We start from the raw sequence: 21510 nt of genomic DNA on the forward strand, positions 1-21510 counted from the left end.
GATCGGAACATGGGACTTAGGCCGGGTGGACTCTTTCTGTGACTTGAACATTCTTGGAGTAGAAGCCATTTGACCCTTCAAGATTGCTTCACAATTTGATCACTAGATGGCTGATCTGGTTGTGTCCCAACTCCACTTTCCTGTCTCACCTCCATAACCCTTCAGTCCCCTGCCTATCAAAAACTGATCTAACTCAGCCTTGAATAAATTCAAACATCCGGCCTCCCCTGCTTTATGGGGTAGCGAATTCCACAGACATTGAGAACAGATAATCCTCTTTAACTCTGACTTGCAAAAAAATCGAGTCTTAAACTGTGCCCCATGGTATTAGTCTTCCCAAAAGAGGAAACATCCTCCCGATAACCACTCTATCAAGTGCTTTCAGGATCCTATATGTTTCAAAAAGATCACTTCACACTTTTTAAACTCCAATGAGTATAAAAAAGGCCATCATTCTCGGAATTAGTTGAGTCCACCTTCTCTGAAGTGCGTTTAATGCAATTACATCTTGCTTCAAATAAGGAAAGCGAAAATGTACACATTAATCCAGATGTGCTTTCACCAAGGCCCTGTACAGCTGCAGTAAAGCCTTGATACTTGTATACTTGATTCCTCTTACAAAAACCCCATTCCATTTGACTTCCTAATCACTTGCTGTACCTGCGTATTAATCGTTTGTGATTCATGAACCAGGACACCCACATCCCTTTGTAGAACCGAGCTCCTCAATCTCTCTCCATTTATGTAGTATGCAGCTTTTCCATTCTTCCTGCCATAGTGGACGCATTGACTTTTCTCACATTTGGCAAAGTTCTCCACACTCACCTGACCATTCTATATCCGTTTGTAGACTCTTTAATTCCGCTTGTCTGTTTTCTTTCCACCTTGCTTACAGTCATTGGCAAATTTAGCTATCATAAATTCGGCTTTGGCAGCAAAGACATTGATATAAATTGCAAACAGTTGAGGTCCCAGCACTGATCCCTGTGACACTCCACAAGTGATAGCTTGCCAACCAGAAAACAATATTTTTTCTTTTTTGAACGACTGTTTCCTGTTCGCCAACCTGTCCTTTATCCAGGCTAATATGTTACCCCTGCATGATGTTTTCTTATCTTGTGTAGTAACCTTTGAGGTGGCGTCTTATCAAATGCCTTTTGGAAAGCTATGTACACCACAACTACAGGCTCCTTTTATCCACCTTGCTTGTTACTTCCTCGAGGAGCTCTAATAAATCAGTTAAACGGCATTTCCCTTTCACAGAACCATGTTCACTCTGTCTAATCCCATGCTCATTTTCTAAGTATCCTGCGATAACCTCCATAATAATCAACTCGAGTAATTTCCCCATGCTAGATGTTTGGCTAACTGGCCTATCGTTTCCTACTTTCTGCCTCGCTCCCTTCTGGAATAAAGAAATTATATTTGCACTTTCCCAGTCCACTGCGATCTTCCAAAACATCAAGAATTTTGGAAGATTATAACCAAAGCCTCAACAATCTCTGCAGCCACTCCTTTTAAGAGCCTAGGAGGCAGGCCATCTGTTCTTGGGGTCTTTTCAGCCTTCAGGTCCAACATTTTTTCCCAGCAGATTTTATCGATTGATGACGAAAGTTTTAATTTCCTACCTCCTTTTCACCTCTTGATTTTTAAGTTTCTTTGGCAGCTTTTCCAACTCTTCTACAGTGGAAACAGAGACGTAATTAATCACTTTTCTGTAAAAAAAAATTAATGCTTTTCAATGTCCTGCATCTTTCATTCCCACACCTGCATTTCACGTAAAGCTGGGTTTCGTGAATTCGGTGTGTTTGCGTCAAGCAGCTAATCACCTGGGAGCTGGAGGAGCAGAAGAAGCTGGAGAAAGAGCAGTGATAGAAGCAGAAGTTGATCTTACATGAATTTGCTTGAATTTGATGTGTACCAGTTGTATCTATTGATGTGTGACAACTGTGCATGCCGTGTGCTTTCACAGGAGCCACAGTGAGCAAGTTTGTGTGATTTGCAAATTGAAACTTGTCCGTCCGTGGTTTGTGTCACTGTTTCAGCTCAGTGTCCATTTCATGTTGTTATTGGCTGAACAAGACTTCTATATCGTGACTAAATATGCCGTTTTGTGCCTGAAACAAATCTGTGGGCAAAGTGTCCAAAAGCGAAAAATGGAAACAGTGTGGATGACTTAACCTACAGGGATGCTTGACAGCGTCCCTGGTGGTCTAGTGGTTAGGATTCGGCGCTCTCACTGCTGTGACCCGGGTTCGGTTCCCGGCCAGGGAAGCAACATTTCTTGTTTGTGACGGGAGCATTCACTAACATGTCTTCTCTGCTCTATTAAGGCAGACAATGTTCTGCACCTCTCCCAATGTCTGGGGAATGTGAAACACAATTGAAGCTCCAGGTTGCTGATTCTTCATTCGAGCTCAACAAGTCTCGGTTGGATCAGCTCCATAACAAGGACGGAGACACATCCCAGGGAATGCACGAAAACAAGTCAAGGGCTGTGCAAGGTTGCACCGCACAACAATATACTCCCTGCACAAATGAAGATGCAGGAGAAGGGGACAGCATTTTCTCCCTGCTGTGCAAACCACCTCTAATTGCACCCCTGGTCAACCAATCACAGCTGCTCTATCAAACAAGCACACCAGGTGCAATGGTCTCTTTCTATAATTGAATGTTTCTCGACAGCAGTACATCGTCATGATCGGAACATGGGACTTAGGCCGGGTGGACTCTTTCTGTGACTTGAACATTCTTGGAGTAGAAGCCATTTGACCCTTCAAGATTGCTTCACAATTTGATCACTAGATGGCTGATCTGGTTGTGTCCCAACTCCACTTTCCTGTCTCACCTCCATAACCCTTCAGTCCCCTGCCTATCAAAAACTGATCTAACTCAGCCTTGAATAAATTCAAACATCCGGCCTCCCCTGCTTTATGGGGTAGCGAATTCCACAGACATTGAGAACACATAATCCTCTTTAACTCTGACTTGCAAAAAAATCTAGTCTTAAACTGTGCCCCATGGTATTAGTCTTCCCAAAAGAGGAAACATCCTCCCGATAACCACTCTATCAAGTGCTTTCAGGATCCTATATGTTTCAAAAAGATCACTTCACACTTTTTAAACTCCAATGAGTATAAAAAAGGCCATCATTCGCGGAATTAGTTGAGTCCACTTTCTCTGAAGTGCGTTTAAAGCAATTACATCTTGCTTCAAATAAGGAAAGCGAAAATGTACACAATAATCCAGATGTGCTTTCACCAAGGCCCTGTACAGCTGCAGTAAAGCCTTGATACTTGTAGACTTGATTCCTCTTACAAAAACCCCATTCCATTTGACTTCCTAATCACTTGCTGTACCTGCGTTTTAATCGTTTGTGATTCATGAAGCAGGACACCAACATCCCTTTGTAGAACCGAGCTCCTCAATCTCTCTCCATTTATATAGTATGCAGCTTTTCCATTCTTCCTGCCATAGTGGACGCAATGACTTTTCTCACATTTGGCAAAGTTCTCCACACTCACCTGACCATTCTATATCCGTTTGTAGACTCTTTAATTCCGCTTGTCTGTTTTCTTTCCACCTTGCTTACAGTCATTGGCAAATTTAGCTATCATAAATTCGGCTTTGGCAGCAAAGACATTGATATAAATTGCAAACAGTTGAGGTCCCAGCACTGATCCCTGTGACACTCCACAAGTGATAGCTTGCCAACCAGAAAACAATATTTTTTCTTTTTTGAACGACTGTTTCCTGTTCGCCAACCTGTCCTTTATCCAGGCTAATATGTTACCCCTGCATGATGTTTTCTTATCTTGTGTAGTAACCTTTGAGGTGGCGTCTTATCAAATGCCTTTTGGAAAGCTATGTACACCACAACTACAGGCTCCTTTTATCCACCTTGCTTGTTACTTCCTCGAGGAGCTCTAATAAATCAGTTAAACGGCATTTCCCTTTCACATAACCATGTTCACTCTGTCTAATCCCATGCTCATTTTCTAAGTATCCTGCGATAACCTCCATAATAATCAACTCGAGTAATTTCCCCATGCTAGATGTTTGGCTAACTGGCCTATCGTTTCCTACTTTCTGCCTCGCTCCCTTCTGGAATAAAGAAATTATATTTGCACTTTCCCAGTCCACTGCGATCTTCCAAAACATCAAGAATTTTGGAAGATTATAACCAAAGCCTCGACAATCTCTGCAGCCACTGCTTTTACGAGCCTAGGAGGCAGGCCATCTGTTCTTGGGGTCTTTTCAGCCTTCAGGTCCAACATTTTTCCCTGCAGATTTTATCGATTGATGATGAAAGTTTTAATTTCCTACCTCCTTTTCACCTCTTGATTTTTAAGTTTCTTTGGCAGCTTTTCCAACTCTTCTACAGTGGAAACAGAGACGTAATTAATCACTTTTCTGTAAAAAAAATTAATGCTTTTCAATGTCCTGCATCTTTCATTCCCACACCTGCATTTCACGTAAAGCTGGGTTTCGTGAATTCAGTGTGTTTGCGTCAAGCAGCTAATCACCTGGGAGCTGGAGGAGCAGAAGAAGCTGGAGAAAGAGCAGTGATAGAAGCAGAAGTAGATCTTACATGAATTTGCTTGAAATTGATGTGTACCAGTTGTATCTATTGATGTGTGACAACTGTGCATGCCGTGTGCTTTCACAGGAGCCACAGTGAGCAAGTTTGTGTGATTTGCAAATTGAAACTTGTCCGTCCGCGGCTTGTGTCACTGTTTCAGCTCAGTGTCCATTTCATGTTGTTATTGGCTGAACAAGACTTCTATATTGTGACTAAATATGCCGTTTTGTGCCTGAAACAAATCTGTGGGCAAAGTGTCCAAAAGCGAAAAATGGAAACAGTGTGGATGACTTAACCTACAAGAATGCCTTGCAGCGTCCCTGGTGGTCTAGTGGTTAGGATTCGGCGCTCTCACCGCTGCGGCCCGGGTTCGATTCCCGGCCAGGGAAGCAACATTTCTTGTTTGTGACGGGAGCATTCACCAACATGTCTTCTCTGCTCCATTAAGGCAGACAATGTTCTGCACCTCTCCCAATGTCTGGGGAATGTGAAACACAATTGAAGCTCCAGGTTGCTGATTCTTCATTCGAGCTCAACAAGTCTCGGTTGGATCAGCTCCATAACAAGCACGGAGACACATCCCAGGGAATGCACGAAAACAAGTCAAGGTCTGTGCAAGGTTGCACCGCTCAACAGTATACTCCCTGCACAGATGAAGATGCAGGAGAAGGGGACCGCATTTTCTCCCTGCTGTGCAAACCACCTCTAATTGCACCCCTGGTCAACCAATCACAGCTGCTCTATCAAACAAGCACACCAGGTGCAATGGTCTCTTTCTATAATTGAATGTTTCTCGACAGCAGTACATCGTCATGATCGGAACATGGGACTTAGGCCGGGTGGACTCTTTCTGTGACTTGAACATTCTTGGAGTAGAAGCCATTTGACCCTTCAAGATTGCTTCACAATTTGATCACTAGATGGCTGATCTGGTTGTGTCCCAACTCCACTTTCCTGTCTCACCTCCATAACCCTTCAGTCCCCTGCCTATCAAAAACTGATCTAACTCAGCCTTGAATAAATTCAAACATCCGGCCTCCCCTGCTTTATGGGGTAGCGAATTCCACAGACATTGAGAACAGATAATCCTCTTTAACTCGGACTTGCAAAAAAATCGAGTCTTAAACTGTGCCCCATGGTATTAGTCTTCCCAAAAGAGGAAACATCCTCCCGATAACCACTCTATCAAGTGCTTTCAGGATCCTATATGTTTCAAAAAGATCACTTCACACTTTTTAAACTCCAATGAGTATAAAAAAGGCCATCATTCTCGGAATTAGTTGAGTCCACCTTCTCTGAAGTGCGTTTAATGCAATTACATCTTGCTTCAAATAAGGAAAGCGAAAATGTACACATTAATCCAGATGTGCTTTCACCAAGGCCCTGTACAGCTGCAGTAAAGCCTTGATACTTGTATACTTGATTCCTCTTACAAAAACCCCATTCCATTTGACTTCCTAATCACTTGCTGTACCTGCGTATTAATCGTTTGTGATTCATGAACCAGGACACCCACATCCCTTTGTAGAACCGAGCTCCTCAATCTCTCTCCATTTATGTAGTATGCAGCTTTTCCATTCTTCCTGCCATAGTGGACGCATTGACTTTTCTCACATTTGGCAAAGTTCTCCACACTCACCTGACCATTCTATATCCGTTTGTAGACTCTTTAATTCCGCTTGTCTGTTTTCTTTCCACCTTGCTTACAGTCATTGGCAAATTTAGCTATCATAAATTCGGCTTTGGCAGCAAAGACATTGATATAAATTGCAAACAGTTGAGGTCCCAGCACTGATCCCTGTGACACTCCACAAGTGATAGCTTGCCAACCAGAAAACAATATTTTTTCTTTTTTGAACGACTGTTTCCTGTTCGCCAACCTGTCCTTTATCCAGGCTAATATGTTACCCCTGCATGATGTTTTCTTATCTTGTGTAGTAACCTTTGAGGTGGCGTCTTATCAAATGCCTTTTGGAAAGCTATGTACACCACAACTACAGGCTCCTTTTATCCACCTTGCTTGTTACTTCCTCGAGGAGCTCTAATAAATCAGTTAAACGGCATTTCCCTTTCACATAACCATGTTCACTCTGTCTAATCCCATGCTCATTTTCTAAGTATCCTGCGATAACCTCCATAATAATCAACTCGAGTAATTTCCCCATGCTAGATGTTTGGCTAACTGGCCTATCGTTTCCTACTTTCTGCCTCGTTCCCTTCTGGAATAAAGAAATTATATTTGCACTTTCCCAGTCCACTGCGATCTTCCAAAACATCAAGAATTTTGGAAGATTATAACCAAAGCCTCGACAATCTCTGCAGCCACTCCTTTTAAGAGCCTAGGAGGCAGGCCATCTGTTCTTGGGGTCTTTTCAGCCTTCAGGTCCAACATTTTTTCCCAGCAGATTTTATCGATTGATGACGAAAGTTTTAATTTCCTACCTCCTTTTCACCTCTTGATTTTTAAGTTTCTTTGGCAGCTTTTCCAACTCTTCTACAGTGGAAACAGAGACGTAATTAATCACTTTTCTGTAAAAAAAATTAATGCTTTTCAATGTCCTGCATCTTTCATTCCCACACCTGCATTTCACGTAAAGCTGGGTTTCGTGAATTCAGTGTGTTTGCGTCAAGCAGCTAATCACCTGGGAGCTGGAGGAGCAGAAGAAGCTGGAGAAAGAGCAGTGATAGAAGCAGAAGTAGATCTTACATGAATTTGCTTGAAATTGATGTGTACCAGTTGTATCTATTGATGTGTGACAACTGTGCATGCCGTGTGCTTTCACAGGAGCCACAGTGAGCAAGTTTGTGTGATTTGCAAATTGAAACTTGTCCGTCCGCGGCTTGTGTCACTGTTTCAGCTCAGTGTCCATTTCATGTTGTTATTGGCTGAACAAGACTTCTATATTGTGACTAAATATGCCGTTTTGTGCCTGAAACAAATCTGTGGGCAAAGTGTCCAAAAGCGAAAAATGGAAACAGTGTGGATGACTTAACCTACAGGGATGCTTTGCAGCGTCCCTGGTGGTCTAGTGGTTAGGATTCGGCGCTCTCACCGCTGCGGCCCGGGTTCGATTCCCGGCCAGGGAAACAACATTTCTTGTTTGTGACGGGAGCATTCACCAACATGTCTTCTCTGCTCCATTAAGGCAGACAATGTTCTGCACCTCTCCCAATGTCTGGGGAATGTGAAACACAATTGAAGCTCCAGGTTGCTGATTCTTCATTCGAGCTCAACAAGTCTCGGTTGGATCAGCTCCATAACAAGCACGGAGACACATCCCAGGGAATGCACGAAAACAAGTCAAGGTCTGTGCAAGGTTGCACCGCTCAACAATATACTCCCTGCACAGATGAAGATGCAGGAGAAGGGGACCGCATTTTCTCCCTGCTGTGCAAACCACCTCTAATTGCACCCCTGGTCAACCAATCACAGCTGCTCTATCAAACAAGCACACCAGGTGCAATGGTCTCTTTCTATAATTGAATGTTTCTCGACAGCAGTACATCGTCATGATCGGAACATGGGACTTAGGCCGGGTGGACTCTTTCTGTGACTTGAACATTCTTGGAGTAGAAGCCATTTGACCCTTCAAGATTGCTTCACAATTTGATCACTAGATGGCTGATCTGGTTGTGTCCCAACTCCACTTTCCTGTCTCACCTCCATAACCCTTCAGTCCCCTGCCTATCAAAAACTGATCTAACTCAGCCTTGAATAAATTCAAACATCCGGCCTCCCCTGCTTTATGGGGTAGCGAATTCCACAGACATTGAGAACAGATAATCCTCTTTAACTCTGACTTGCAAAAAAATCGAGTCTTAAACTGTGCCCCATGGTATTAGTCTTCCCAAAAGAGGAAACATCCTCCCGATAACCACTCTATCAAGTGCTTTCAGGATCCTATATGTTTCAAAAAGATCACTTCACACTTTTTAAACTCCAATGAGTATAAAAAAGGCCATCATTCTCGGAATTAGTTGAGTCCACCTTCTCTGAAGTGCGTTTAATTCAATTACATCTTGCTTCAAATAAGGAAAGCGAAAATGTACACATTAATCCAGATGTGCTTTCACCAAGGCCCTGTACAGCTGCAGTAAAGCCTTGATACTTGTATACTTGATTCCTCTTACAAAAACCCCATTCCATTTGACTTCCTAATCACTTGCTGTACCTGCGTATTAATCGTTTGTGATTCATGAACCAGGACACCCACATCCCTTTGTAGAACCGAGCTCCTCAATCTCTATCCATTTATGTAGTATGCAGCTTTTCCATTCTTCCTGCCATAGTGGACGCATTGACTTTTCTCACATTTGGCAAAGTTCTCCACACTCACCTGACCATTCTATATCCGTTTGTAGACTCTTTAATTCCGCTTGTCTGTTTTCTTTCCACCTTGCTTACAGTCATTGGCAAATTTAGCTATCATAAATTCGGCTTTGGCAGCAAAGACATTGATATAAATTGCAAACAGTTGAGGTCCCAGCACTGATCCCTGTGACACTCCACAAGTGATAGCTTGCCAACCAGAAAACAATATTTTTTCTTTTTTGAACGACTGTTTCCTGTTCGCCAACCTGTCCTTTATCCAGGCTAATATGTTACCCCTGCATGATGTTTTCTTATCTTGTGTAGTAACCTTTGAGGTGGCGTCTTATCAAATGCCTTTTGGAAAGCTATGTACACCACAACTACAGGCTCCTTTTATCCACCTTGCTTGTTACTTCCTCGAGGAGCTCTAATAAATCAGTTAAACGGCATTTCCCTTTCACATAACCATGTTCACTCTGTCTAATCCCATGCTCATTTTCTAAGTATCCTGCGATAACCTCCATAATAATCAACTCGAGTAATTTCCCCATGCTAGATGTTTGGCTAACTGGCCTATCGTTTCCTACTTTCTGCCTCGCTCCCTTCTGGAATAAAGAAATTATATTTGCACTTTCCCAGTCCACTGCGATCTTCCAAAACATCAAGAATTTTGGAAGATTATAACCAAAGCCTCGACAATCTCTGCAGCCACTCCTTTTAAGAGCCTAGGAGGCAGGCCATCTGTTCTTGGGGTCTTTTCAGCCTTCAGGTCCAACATTTTTCCCAGCAGATTTTATCGATTGATGACGAAAGTTTTAATTTCCTACCTCCTTTTCACCTCTTGATTTTTAAGTTTCTTTGGCAACTTTTCCAACTCTTCTACAGTGGAAACAGAGACGTAATTAATCACTTTTCTGTAAAAAAAATTAATGCTTTTCAATGTCCTGCATCTTTCATTCCCACACCTGCATTTCACGGAAAGCTGGGTTTCGTGAATTCAGTGTGTTTGCATCAAGCAGCTAATTACCTGGGAGCTGGAGGAGCAGAAGAAGCTGGAGAAAGAGCAGTGATAGAAGCAGAAGTAGATCTTACATGAATTTGCTTGAAATTGATGTGTACCAGTTGTATCTATTGATGTGTGACAACTGTGCATGCCGTGTTCTTTCACAGGAGCCACAGTGAGCAAGTTTGTGTGATTTGCAAATTGAAACTTGTCCGTCCGCGGCTTGTGTCACTGTTTCAGCTCAGTGTCCATTTCATGTTGTTATTGGCTGAACAAGACTTCTATATCGTGACTAAATATGCCGTTTTGTGCCTGAAACAAATCTGTGGGCAAAGTGTCCAAAAGCGAAAAATGGAAACAGTGTGGATGACTTAACCTACAGGGATGCTTGGCAGCGTCCCTGGTGGTCTAGTGGTTAGGTTTCGGCGCTCTCACCGCTGCGGCCCGGGTTCGGTTCCCGGCCAGGGAAGCAACATTTCTTGTTTGTGACGGGAGCATTCACCAACATGTCTTCTCTGCTCTCTTAAGGCAGACAATGTTCTGCACTTCTCCCAATGTCTGGGGAATGTGAAACACAATTGAAGCTCCAGGTTGCTGATTCTTCATTCGAGCTCAACAAGTCTCGGTTGGATCAGCTCCATAACAAGCACGGAGTCACATCCCAGGGAATGCACGAAAACAAGTCAAGGGCTGTGCAAGGTTGCACTGCTCAACAATATACTCCCTGCACAGATGAAGATGCAGGAGAAGGGGACAGCATTTTCTCCCTGCTGTGCAAACCACCTCTAATTGCACCCCTGGTCAACCAATCACAGCTGCTCTATCAAACAAGCACACCAGGTGCAATGGTCTCTTTCTATAATTGAATGTTTCTCGACAGCAGTACATCGTCATGATCGGAACATGGGACTTAGGCCGGGTGGACTCTTTCTGTGACTTGAACATTCTTGGAGTAGAAGCCATTTGACCCTTCAAGATTGCTTCACAATTTGATCACTAGATGGCTGATCTGGTTGTGTCCCAACTCCACTTTCCTGTCTCACCTCCATAACCCTTCAGTCCCCTGCCTATCAAAAACTGATCTAACTCAGCCTTGAATAAATTCAAACATCCGGCCTCCCCTGCTTTATGGGGTAGCAAATTCCACAGACATTGAGAACAGATAATCCTCTTTAACTCTGACTTGCAAAAAAATCTAGTCTTAAACTGTGCCCCATGGTATTAGTCTTCCCAAAAGAGGAAACATCCTCCCGATAACCACTCTATCAAGTGCTTTCAGGATCCTATATGTTTCAAAAAGATCACTTCACACTTTTTAAACTCCAATGAGTATAAAAAAGGCCATCATTCTCGGAATTAGTTGAGTCCACTTTCTCTGAAGTGCGTTTAAAGCAATTACATCTTGCTTCAAATAAGGAAAGCGAAAATGTACACAATAATCCAGATGTGCTTTCACCAAGGCCCTGTACAGCTGCAGTAAAGCCTTGATACTTGTAGACTTGATTCCTCTTACAAAAACCCCATTCCATTTGACTTCCTAATCACTTGCTGTACCTGCGTTTTAATCGTTTGTGATTCATGAAGCAGGACACCCACATCCCTTTGTAGAACCGAGCTCCTCAATCTCTCTCCATTTCTATAGTATGCAGCTTTTCCATTCTTCCTGCCATAGTGGACGCAATGACTTTTCTCACATTTGGCAAAGTTCTCCACACTCACCTGACCATTCTATATCCGTTTGTAGACTCTTTAATTCCGCTTGTCTGTTTTCTTTCCACCTTGCTTACAGTCATTGGCAAATTTAGCTATCATAAATTCGGCTTTGGCAGCAAAGACATTGATATAAATTGCAAACAGTTGAGGTCCCAGCACTGATCCCTGTGACACTCCACAAGTGATAGCTTGCCAACCAGAAAACAATATTTTTTCTTTTTTGAACGACTGTTTCCTGTTCGCCAACCTGTCCTTTATCCAGACTAATATGTTACCCCTGCATGATGTTTTCTTATCTTGTGTAGTAACCTTTGAGGTGGCGTCTTATCAAATGCCTTTTGGAAAGCTATGTACACCACAACAACAGACTCCTTTTATCCACCTTGCTTGTTACTTCCTCGAGGAGCTCTAATAAATCAGTTAAACGGCATTTCCCTTTCACATAACCATGTTCACTCTGTCTAATCCCATGCTCATTTTCTAAGTATCCTGCGATAACCTCCATAATAATCAACTCGAGTAATTTCCCCATGCTAGATGTTTGGCTAACTGGCCTATCGTTTCCTACTTTCTGCCTCGCTCCCTTCTGGAATAAAGAAATTATATTTGCACTTTCCCAGTCCACTGCGATCTTCCAAAACATCAAGAATTTTGGAAGATTATAACCAAAGCCTCGACAATCTCTGCAGCCACTCCTTTTAAGAGCCTAGGAGGCAGGCCATCTGTTCTTGGGGTCTTTTCAGCCTTCAGGTCCAACATTTTTCCCAGCAGATTTTATCGATTGATGACGAAAGTTTTAATTTCCTACCTCCTTTTCACCTCTTGATTTTTAAGTTTCTTTGGCAGCTTTTCCAACTCTTCTACAGTGGAAACAGAGACGTAATTAATCAATTTTCTGTAAAAAAAAATTAATGCTTTTCAATGTCCTGCATCTTTCATTCCCACACCTGCATTTCACGTAAAGCTGGGTTTCGTGAATTCAGTGTGTTTGCGTCAAGCAGCTAATCACCTGGGAGCTGGAGGAGCAGAAGAAGCTGGAGAAAGAGCAGTGATAGAAGCAGAAGTAGATCTTACATGAATTTGCTTGAAATTGATGTGTACCAGTTGTATCTATTGATGTGTGACAACTGTGCATGCCGTGTGCTTTCACAGGAGCCACAGTGAGCAAGTTTGTGTGATTTGCAAATTGAAACTTGTCCGTCCGCGGCTTGTGTCACTGTTTCAGCTCAGTGTCCATTTCATGTTGTTATTGGCTGAACAAGACTTCTATATTGTGACTAAATATGCCGTTTTGTGCCTGAAACAAATCTGTGGGCAAAGTGTCCAAAAGCGAAAAATGGAAACAGTGTGGATGACTTAACCTACAGGTATGCTTTGCAGTGTCCCTGGTGGTCTAGTGGTTAGGATTCGGCGCTCTCACCGCTGCGGCCCGGTTTCGATTCCCGGCCAGGGAAACAACATTTCTTGTTTGTGACGGGAGCATTCACCAACATGTCTTCTCTGCTCTATTAAGGCACACAATGTTCTGCACCTCTCCCAATGTCTGGGGAATGTGAAACACAATTGAAGCTCCAGGTTGCTGATTCTTCATTCGAGCTCAACAAGTCTCGGTTGGATCAGCTCCATGACAAGCACGGAGACACATCCCAGGGAATACACGAAAACAAGTCAAGGGCTGTGCAAGGTTGCACCGCTCAACAATATACTCCCTGCACAGATGAAGATGCAGGAGAAGGGGACCGCATTTTCTCCCTGCTGTGCAAACCACCTCTAATTGCACCCCTGGTCAACCAATCACAGCTGCTCTATCAAACAAGCACACCAGGTGCAATGGTCTCTTTCTATAATTGAATGTTTCTCGACAGCAGTACATCGTCATGATCGGAACATGGGACCTAGGCCGGGTGGACTCTTTCTGTGACTTGAACATTCTTGCAGTAGAAGCCATTTGACCCTTCAAGATTGCTTCACAATTTGATCACTAGATGGCTGATCTGGTTGTGTCCCAACTCCACTTTCCTGTCTCACCTCCATAACCCTTCAGTCCCCTGCCTATCAAAAACTGATCTAACTCAGCCTTGAATAAATTCAAACATCTGGCCTCCCCTGCTTTATGGGGTAGCGAATTCCACAGACATTGAGAACAGATAATCCTCTTTAACTCTGACTTGCAAAAAAATCTAGTCTTAAACTCTGCCCCATGGTATTAGTCTTCCCAAAAGAGGAAACATCCTCCCGATAACAACTCTATCAAGTGCTTTCAGGATCCTATATGTTTCAAAAAGATCACTTCACACTTTTTAAACTCCAATGAGTATAAAAAAGGCCATCATTCTCGGAATTAGTTGAGTCCACCTTCTCTGAAGTGCGTTTAATGCAATTACATCTTGCTTCAAATAAGGAAAGCGAAAATGTACACATTAATCCAGATGTGCTTTCACCAAGGCCCTGTACAGCTGCAGTAAAGCCTTGATACTTGCATACTTGATTCCTCTTACAAAAACCCCATTCCATTTGACTTCCTAATCACTTGCTGTACCTGTGTATTAATCGTTTGTGATTCATGAACCAGGACACCCACATCCCTTTGTAGAAGCGAGCTCCTCAATCTCTCTCCACTTATATAGTATGCAGCTTTTCCATTCTTCCTGCCATTGTGGACGCATTGACTTTTCTCACATTTGGCAAAGTTCTCCACACTCACCTGACCATTCTATATCCGTTTGTAGACTCTTTAATTCCGCTTGTCTGTTTTCTTTCCACCTTGCTTACAGTCATTGGCAAATTTAGCTATCATAAATTCGGCTTTGGCAGCAAAGACATTGATATAAATTGCAAACAGTTGAGGTCCCAGCACTGATCCCTGTGACACTCCACAAGTGATAGCTTGCCAACCAGAAAACAATATTTTTTCTTTTTTGAACGACTGTTTCCGGTTCGCCAACCTGTCCTTTATCCAGGCTAATATGTTACCCCTGCATGATGTTTTCTTATCTTGTGTAGTAACCTTTGAGGTGGCGTCTTATCAAATGCCTTTTGGAAAGCTATGTACACCACAACTACAGGCTCCTTTTATCCACCTTGCTTGTTACTTCCTCGAGGAGCTCTAATAAATCAGTTAAACGGCATTTCCCTTTCACAGAACCATGTTCACTCTGTCTAATCCCATGCTCATTTTCTAAGTATCCTGCGATAACCTCCATAATAATCAACTCGAGTAATTTCCCCATGCTAGATGTTTGGCTAACTGGCCTATCGTTTCCTACTTTCTGCCTCGCTCCCTTCTGGAATAAAGAAATTATATTTGCACTTTCCCAGTCCACTGCGATCTTCCAAAACATCAAGAATTTTGGAAGATTATAACCAAAGCCTCGACAATCTCTGCAGCCACTCCTTTTAAGAGCCTAGGAGGCAGGCCATCTGTTCTTGGGGTCTTTTCAGCCTTCAGGTCCAACATTTTTCCCAGCAGATTTTATCGATTGATGACGAAAGTTTTAATTTCCTACCTCCTTTTCACCTCTTGATTTTTAAGTTTCTTTGGCAGCTTTTCCAACTCTTCTACAGTGGAAACAGAGACGTAATTAATCACTTTTCTGTAAAAAAAATTAATGCTTTTCAATGTCCTGCATCTTTCATTCCCACACCTGCATTTCACGTAAAGCTGGGTTTCGTGAATTCAGTGTGTTTGCGTCAAGCAGCTTATCACCTGGGAGCTGGAGGAGCAGAAGAAGCTGGAGAAAGAGCAGTGATAGAAGCAGAAGTAGATCTTACATGAATTTGCTTGAAATTGATGTGTACCAGTTGTATCTATTGATGTGTGACAACTGTGCATGCCGTGTGCTTTCACAGGAGCCACAGTGAGCAGGTTTGTGTGATTTGCAAATTGAAACTTGTCCGTCCGCGGCTTGTGTCACTGTTTCAGCTCAGTGTCCATTTCATGTTGTTATTGGCTGAACAAGACTTCTATATTGTGACTAAATATGCCGTTTTGTGCCTGAAACAAATCTGTGGGCAAAGTGTCCAAAAGCGAAAAATGGAAACAGTGTGGATGACTTAACCTACAGGGATGCTTTGCAGCGTCCCTGGTGGTCTAGTGGTTAGGATTCGGCGCTCTCACCGCTGCGGCCCGGGTTCGATTCCCGGCCAGGGAAGCAACATTTCTTGTTTGTGACGGGAGCATTCACCAACATGTCTTCTCTGCTCCATGAAGGCAGACAATGTTCTGCACCTCTCCCAATGTCTGGGGAATGTGAAACACAATTGAAGCTCCAGGTTGCTGATTCTTCATTCGAGCTCAACAAGTCTCGGTTGGATCAGCTCCATAACAAGCACGGAGACACATCCCAGGGAATGCACGAAAACAAGTCAAGGTCTGTGCAAGGTTGCACCGCTCAACAATATGCTCCCTGCACAGATGAAGATGCAGGAGAAGGGGACCGCATTTTCTCCCTGCTGTGCAAACCACCTCTAATTGCACCCCTGGTCAACCAATCACAGCTGCTCTATCAAACAAGCACACCAGGTGCAATGGTCTCTTTCTATAATTGAATGTTTCTCGACAGCAGTACATCGTCATGATCGGAACATGGGACTTAGGCCGGGTGGACTCTTTCTGTGACTTGAACATTCTTGGAGTAGAAGCCATTTGACCCTTCAAGATTGCTTCACAATTTGATCACTAGATGGCTGATCTGGTTGTGTCCCAACTCCACTTTCCTGTCTCACCTCCATAACCCTTCAGTCCCCTGCCTATCAAAAACTGATCTAACTCAGCCTTGAATAAATTCAAACATCGGGCCTCCCTTGCTTTATGGGGTAGCGAATTCCACAGACATTGAGAACAGATAATCCTCTTTAACTCTGACTTGCAAAAAAATCTAGTCTTAAACTGTGCCCCATGGTATTAGTCTTCCCAAAAGAGGAAACATCCTCCCGATAACCACTCTATCAAGTGCTTTCAGGATCCTATATGTTTCAAAAAGATCACTTCACACTTTTTAAACTCCAATGAGTATAAAAAAGGCCATCATTCTCGGAATTAGTTGAGTCCACCTTCTCTGAAGTGCGTTTAATGCAATTACATCTTGCTTCAAATAAGGAAAGCGAAAATGTACACATTAATCCAGATGTGCTTTCACCAAGGCCCTGTACAGCTGCAGTAAAGCCTTGATACTTGTATACTTGATTCCTCTTACAAAAACCCCATTCCATTTGACTTCCTAATCACTTGCTGTACCTGCGTATTAATCGTTTGTGATTCATGAACCAGGGCACCCACATCCCTTTGTAGAACCGAGCTCCTCAATCTCTCTCCATTTATATAGTATGCAGCTTTTCCATTCTTCCTGCCATAGTGGACGCATTGACTTTTCTCACATTTGGCAAAGTTCTCCACACTCGCCTGACCATTCTATATCCGTTTGTAGACTCTTTAATTCCGCTTGTCTGTTTTCTTTCCACCTTGCTTACAGTCATTGGCAAATTTAGCTATCATAAATTCGGCTTTGGCAGCAAAGACATTGATATAAATTGCAAACAGTTGAGGTCCCAGCACTGATCCCTGTGACACTCCACAAGTGATAGCTTGCCAACCAGAAAACAATATTTTTTCTTTTTTGAACGACTGTTTCCTGTTCGCCAACCTGACCTTTATCCAGGCTAATATGTTACCCCTGCATGATGTTTTCTTATCTTGTGTAGTAACCTTTGAGGTGGCGTCTTATCAAATGCCTTTTGGAAAGCTATGTACACCACAACTACAGGCTCCTTTTATCCACCTTGCTTGTTACTTCCTCGAGGAGCTCTAATAAATCAGTTAAACGGCATTTCCCTTTCACAGAACCATGTTCACTCTGTCTAATCCCATGCTCATTTTCTAAGTATCCTGCGATAACCTCCATAATAATCAACTCGAGTAATTTCCCCAGGCTAGATGTTTGGCTAACTGGCCTATCGTTTCCTACTTTCTGCCTCGCTCCCTTCTGGAATAAAGAAATTATATTTGCACTTTCCCAGTCCACTGCGATCTTCCAAAACATCAAGAATTTTGGAAGATTATAACCAAAGCCTCGACAATCTCTGCAGCCACTCCTTTTAAGAGCCTAGGAGGCAGGCCATCTGTTCTTGGGGTCTTTTCAGCCTTCAGGTCCAACATTTTTCCCAGCAGATTTTATCGATTGATGACGAAAGTTTTAATTTCCTACCTCCTTTTCACCTCTTGATTTTTAAGTTTCTTTGGCAGCTTTTCCAACTCTTCTACAGTGGAAACAGAGACGTAATTAATCACTTTTCTGTAAAAAAAATTAATGCTTTTCAATGTCCTGCATCTTTCATTCCCACACCTGCATTTCATGTAAAGCTGGGTTTCGTGAATTCAGTATGTTTGCGTCAAGCAGCTAATCACCTGGGAGCTGGAGGAGCAGAAGAAGCTGGAGAAAGAGCAGTGATAGAAGCAGAAGTAGATCTTACATGAATTTGCTTGAAATTGATGTGTACCAGTTGTATCTATTGATGTGTGACAACTGTGCATGCCGTGTGCTTTCACAGGAGCCACAGTGAGCAAGTTTGTGTGATTTGCAAATTGAAACTTGTCCGTCCGCGGCTTGTGTCACTGTTTCAGCTCAGTGTCCATTTCATGTTGTTATTGGCTGAACAAGACTTCTATATTGTGACTAAATATGCCGTTTTGTGCCTGAAACAAATCTGTGGGCAAAGTGTCCAAAAGCGAAAAATGGAAACAGTGTGGATGACTTAACCGACAGGGATGCCTTGCAGCGTCCCTGGTGGTCTAGTGGTTAGGATTCGGCGCTCTCACCGCTGCGGCCCGGGTTCGATTCCCGGCCAGGGAAACAACATTTCTTGTTTGTGACGGGAGCATTCACCAACATGTCTTCTCTGCTCCATTAAGGCAGACAATGTTCTGCACCTCTCCCAATGTCTGGGGAATGTGAAACACAATTGAAGCTCCAGGTTGCTGATTCTTCATTCGAGCTCAACAAGTCTCGGTTGGATCAGCTCCACAACAAGCACGGAGACACATCCCAGGGAATGCACGAAAACAAGTCAAGGTCTGTGCAAGGTTGCACCGCTCAACAATATACTCCCTGCACAGATGAAGATGCAGGAGAAGGGGACCGCATTTTCTCCCTGCTGTGCAAACCACCTCTAATTGCACCCCTGGTCAACCAATCACAGCTGCTCTATCAAACAAGCACACCAGGTGCAATGGTCTCTTTCTATAATTGAATGTTTCTCGACAGCAGTACATCGTCATGATCGGAACATGGGACTTAGGCCGGGTGGACTCTTTCTGTGACTTGAACATTCTTGGAGTAGAAGCCATTTGACCCTTCAAGATTGCTTCACAATTTGATCACTAGATGGCTGATCTGGTTGTGTCCCAACTCCACTTTCCTGTCTCACCTCCATAACCCTTCAGTCCCCTGCCTATCAAAAACTGATCTAACTCAGCCTTGAATAAATTCAAACATCCGGCCTCCCCTGCTTTATGGGGTAGCGAATTCCACAGACATTGAGAACACATAATCCTCTTTAACTCTGACTTGCAAAAAAATCTAGTCTTAAACTGTGCCCCATGGTATTAGTCTTCCCAAAAGAGGAAACATCCTCCCGATAACCACTCTATCAAGTGCTTTCAGGATCCTATATGTTTCAAAAAGATCACTTCACACTTTTTAAACTCCAATGAGTATAAAAAAGGCCATCATTCTCGGAATTAGTTGAGTCCACCTTCTCTGAAGTGCGTTTAATGCAATTACATCTTGCTTCAAATAAGGAAAGCGAAAATGTACACATTAATCCAGATGTGCTTTCACCAAGGCCCTGTACAGCTGCAGTAAAGCCTTGATACTTGTATACTTGATTCCTCTTACAAAAACCCCATTCCATTTGACTTCCTAATCACTTGCTGTACCTGCGTATTAATCGTTTGTGATTCATGAACCAGGGCACCCACATCCCTTTGTAGAACCGAGCTCCTCAATCTCTCTCCATTTATATAGTATGCAGCTTTTCCATTCTTCCTGCCATAGTGGACGCATTGACTTTTCTCACATTTGGCAAAGTTCTCCACACTCGCCTGACCATTCTATATCCGTTTGTAGACTCTTTAATTCCGCTTGTCTGTTTTCTTTCCACCTTGCTTACAGTCATTGGCAAATTTAGCTATCATAAATTCGGCTTTGGCAGCAAAGACATTGATATAAATTGCAAACAGTTGAGGTCCCAGCACTGATCCCTGTGACACTCCACAAGTGATAGCTTGCCAACCAGAAAACAATATTTTTTCTTTTTTGAACGACTGTTTCCTGTTCGCCAACCTGACCTTTATCCAGGCTAATATGTTACCCCTGCATGATGTTTTCTTATCTTGTGTAGTAACCTTTGAGGTGGCGTCTTATCAAATGCCTTTTGGAAAGCTATGTACACCACAACTACAGGCTCCTTTTATCCACCTTGCTTGTTACTTCCTCGAGGAGCTCTAATAAATCAGTTAAACGGCATTTCCCTTTCACAGAACCATGTTCACTCTGTCTAATCCCATGCTCATTTTCTAAGTATCCTGCGATAACCTCCATAATAATCAACTCGAGTAATTTCCCCAGGCTAGATGTTTGGCTAACTGGCCTATCGTTTCCTACTTTCTGCCTCGCTCCCTTCTGGAATAAAGAAATTATATTTGCACTTTCCCAGTCCACTGCGATCTTCCAAAACATCAAGAATTTTGGAAGATTATAACCAAAGCCTCGACAATCTCTGCAGCCACTCCTTTTAAGAGCCTAGGAGGCAGGCCATCTGTTCTTGGGGTCTTTTCAGCCTTCAGGTCCAACATTTTTCCCAGCAGATTTTATCGATTGATGACGAAAGTTTTAATTTCCTACCTCCTTTTCACCTCTTGATTTTTAAGTTTCTTTGGCAGCTTTTCCAACTCTTCTACAGTGGAAACAGAGACGTAATTAATCACTTTTCTGTAAAAAAAATTAATGCTTTTCAATGTCCTGCATCTTTCATTCCCACACCTGCATTTCATGTAAAGCTGGGTTTCGTGAATTCAGTATGTTTGCGTCAAGCAGCTAATCACCTGGGAGCTGGAGGAGCAGAAGAAGCTGGAGAAAGAGCAGTGATAGAAGCAGAAGTAGATCTTACATGAATTTGCTTGAAATTGATGTGTACCAGTTGTATCTATTGATGTGTGACAACTGTGCATGCCGTGTGCTTTCACAGGAGCCACAGTGAGCAAGTTTGTGTGATTTGCAAATTGAAACTTGTCCGTCCGCGGCTTGTGTCACTGTTTCAGCTCAGTGTCCATTTCATGTTGTTATTGGCTGAACAAGACTTCTATATTGTGACTAAATATGCCGTTTTGTGCCTGAAACAAATCTGTGGGCAAAGTGTCCAAAAGCGAAAAATGGAAACAGTGTGGATGACTTAACCGACAGGGATGCCTTGCAGCGTCCCTGGTGGTCTAGTGGTTAGGATTCGGCGCTCTCACCGCTGCGGCCCGGGTTCGATTCCCGGCCAGGGAAACAACATTTCTTGTTTGTGACGGGAGCATTCACCAACATGTCTTCTCTGCTCCATTAAGGCAGACAATGTTCTGCACCTCTCCCAATGTCTGGGGAATGTGAAACACAATTGAAGCTCCAGGTTGCTGATTCTTCATTCGAGCTCAACAAGTCTCGGTTGGATCAGCTCCACAACAAGCACGGAGACACATCCCAGGGAATGCACGAAAACAAGTCAAGGTCTGTGCAAGGTTGCACCGCTCAACAATATACTCCCTGCACAGATGAAGATGCAGGAGAAGGGGACCGCATTTTCTCCCTGCTGTGCAAACCACCTCTAATTGCACCCCTGGTCAACCAATCACAGCTGCTCTAT

The 21510-nt window shown here is 43.1% G+C and overlaps 1 protein-coding gene and 7 non-coding genes across 8 annotated transcripts in view; 7 read left to right on the forward strand and 1 right to left on the reverse strand.

The window, feature by feature from the left end:
• LOC137348716 (probable DNA double-strand break repair Rad50 ATPase) overlaps window positions 1-21510 on the reverse strand; it is a 72931-nt gene that overhangs the window by 42366 nt on the left and 9055 nt on the right. Inside the window, exons 5-12 of the mRNA XM_068013973.1 lie at window positions 20511-20597; window positions 17814-17900; window positions 15117-15203; window positions 12419-12505; window positions 9722-9808; window positions 7025-7111; window positions 4327-4413; window positions 1629-1715 (exon numbers count right to left, since the gene is read on the reverse strand). Of these exons, the coding sequence (XP_067870074.1) occupies window positions 1629-1715; window positions 4327-4413; window positions 7025-7111; window positions 9722-9808; window positions 12419-12505; window positions 15117-15203; window positions 17814-17900; window positions 20511-20597 (696 nt within the window). The remainder of the gene's footprint in view (window positions 1-1628; window positions 1716-4326; window positions 4414-7024; window positions 7112-9721; window positions 9809-12418; window positions 12506-15116; window positions 15204-17813; window positions 17901-20510; window positions 20598-21510) is intronic.
• On the forward strand, window positions 2203-2274 carry trnae-cuc (transfer RNA glutamic acid (anticodon CUC)). The gene has a single exon. It is a non-coding gene; the product is annotated as a tRNA-Glu (tRNA).
• Window positions 4900-4971, forward strand: trnae-cuc (transfer RNA glutamic acid (anticodon CUC)). The gene has a single exon. It is a non-coding gene; the product is annotated as a tRNA-Glu (tRNA).
• Window positions 7598-7669, forward strand: trnae-cuc (transfer RNA glutamic acid (anticodon CUC)). The gene has a single exon. It is a non-coding gene; the product is annotated as a tRNA-Glu (tRNA).
• Window positions 12993-13064, forward strand: trnae-cuc (transfer RNA glutamic acid (anticodon CUC)). The gene has a single exon. It is a non-coding gene; the product is annotated as a tRNA-Glu (tRNA).
• On the forward strand, window positions 15690-15761 carry trnae-cuc (transfer RNA glutamic acid (anticodon CUC)). Its single transcript has one exon. It is a non-coding gene; the product is annotated as a tRNA-Glu (tRNA).
• trnae-cuc (transfer RNA glutamic acid (anticodon CUC)) lies at window positions 18387-18458 on the forward strand. Its single transcript has one exon. It is a non-coding gene; the product is annotated as a tRNA-Glu (tRNA).
• Window positions 21084-21155, forward strand: trnae-cuc (transfer RNA glutamic acid (anticodon CUC)). The gene has a single exon. It is a non-coding gene; the product is annotated as a tRNA-Glu (tRNA).

The sequence above is a fragment of the Heterodontus francisci genome, chromosome 34 (assembly GCF_036365525.1).
Source record: "Heterodontus francisci isolate sHetFra1 chromosome 34, sHetFra1.hap1, whole genome shotgun sequence".
In the NCBI taxonomy this organism is placed as follows: domain Eukaryota; kingdom Metazoa; phylum Chordata; class Chondrichthyes; order Heterodontiformes; family Heterodontidae; genus Heterodontus; species Heterodontus francisci.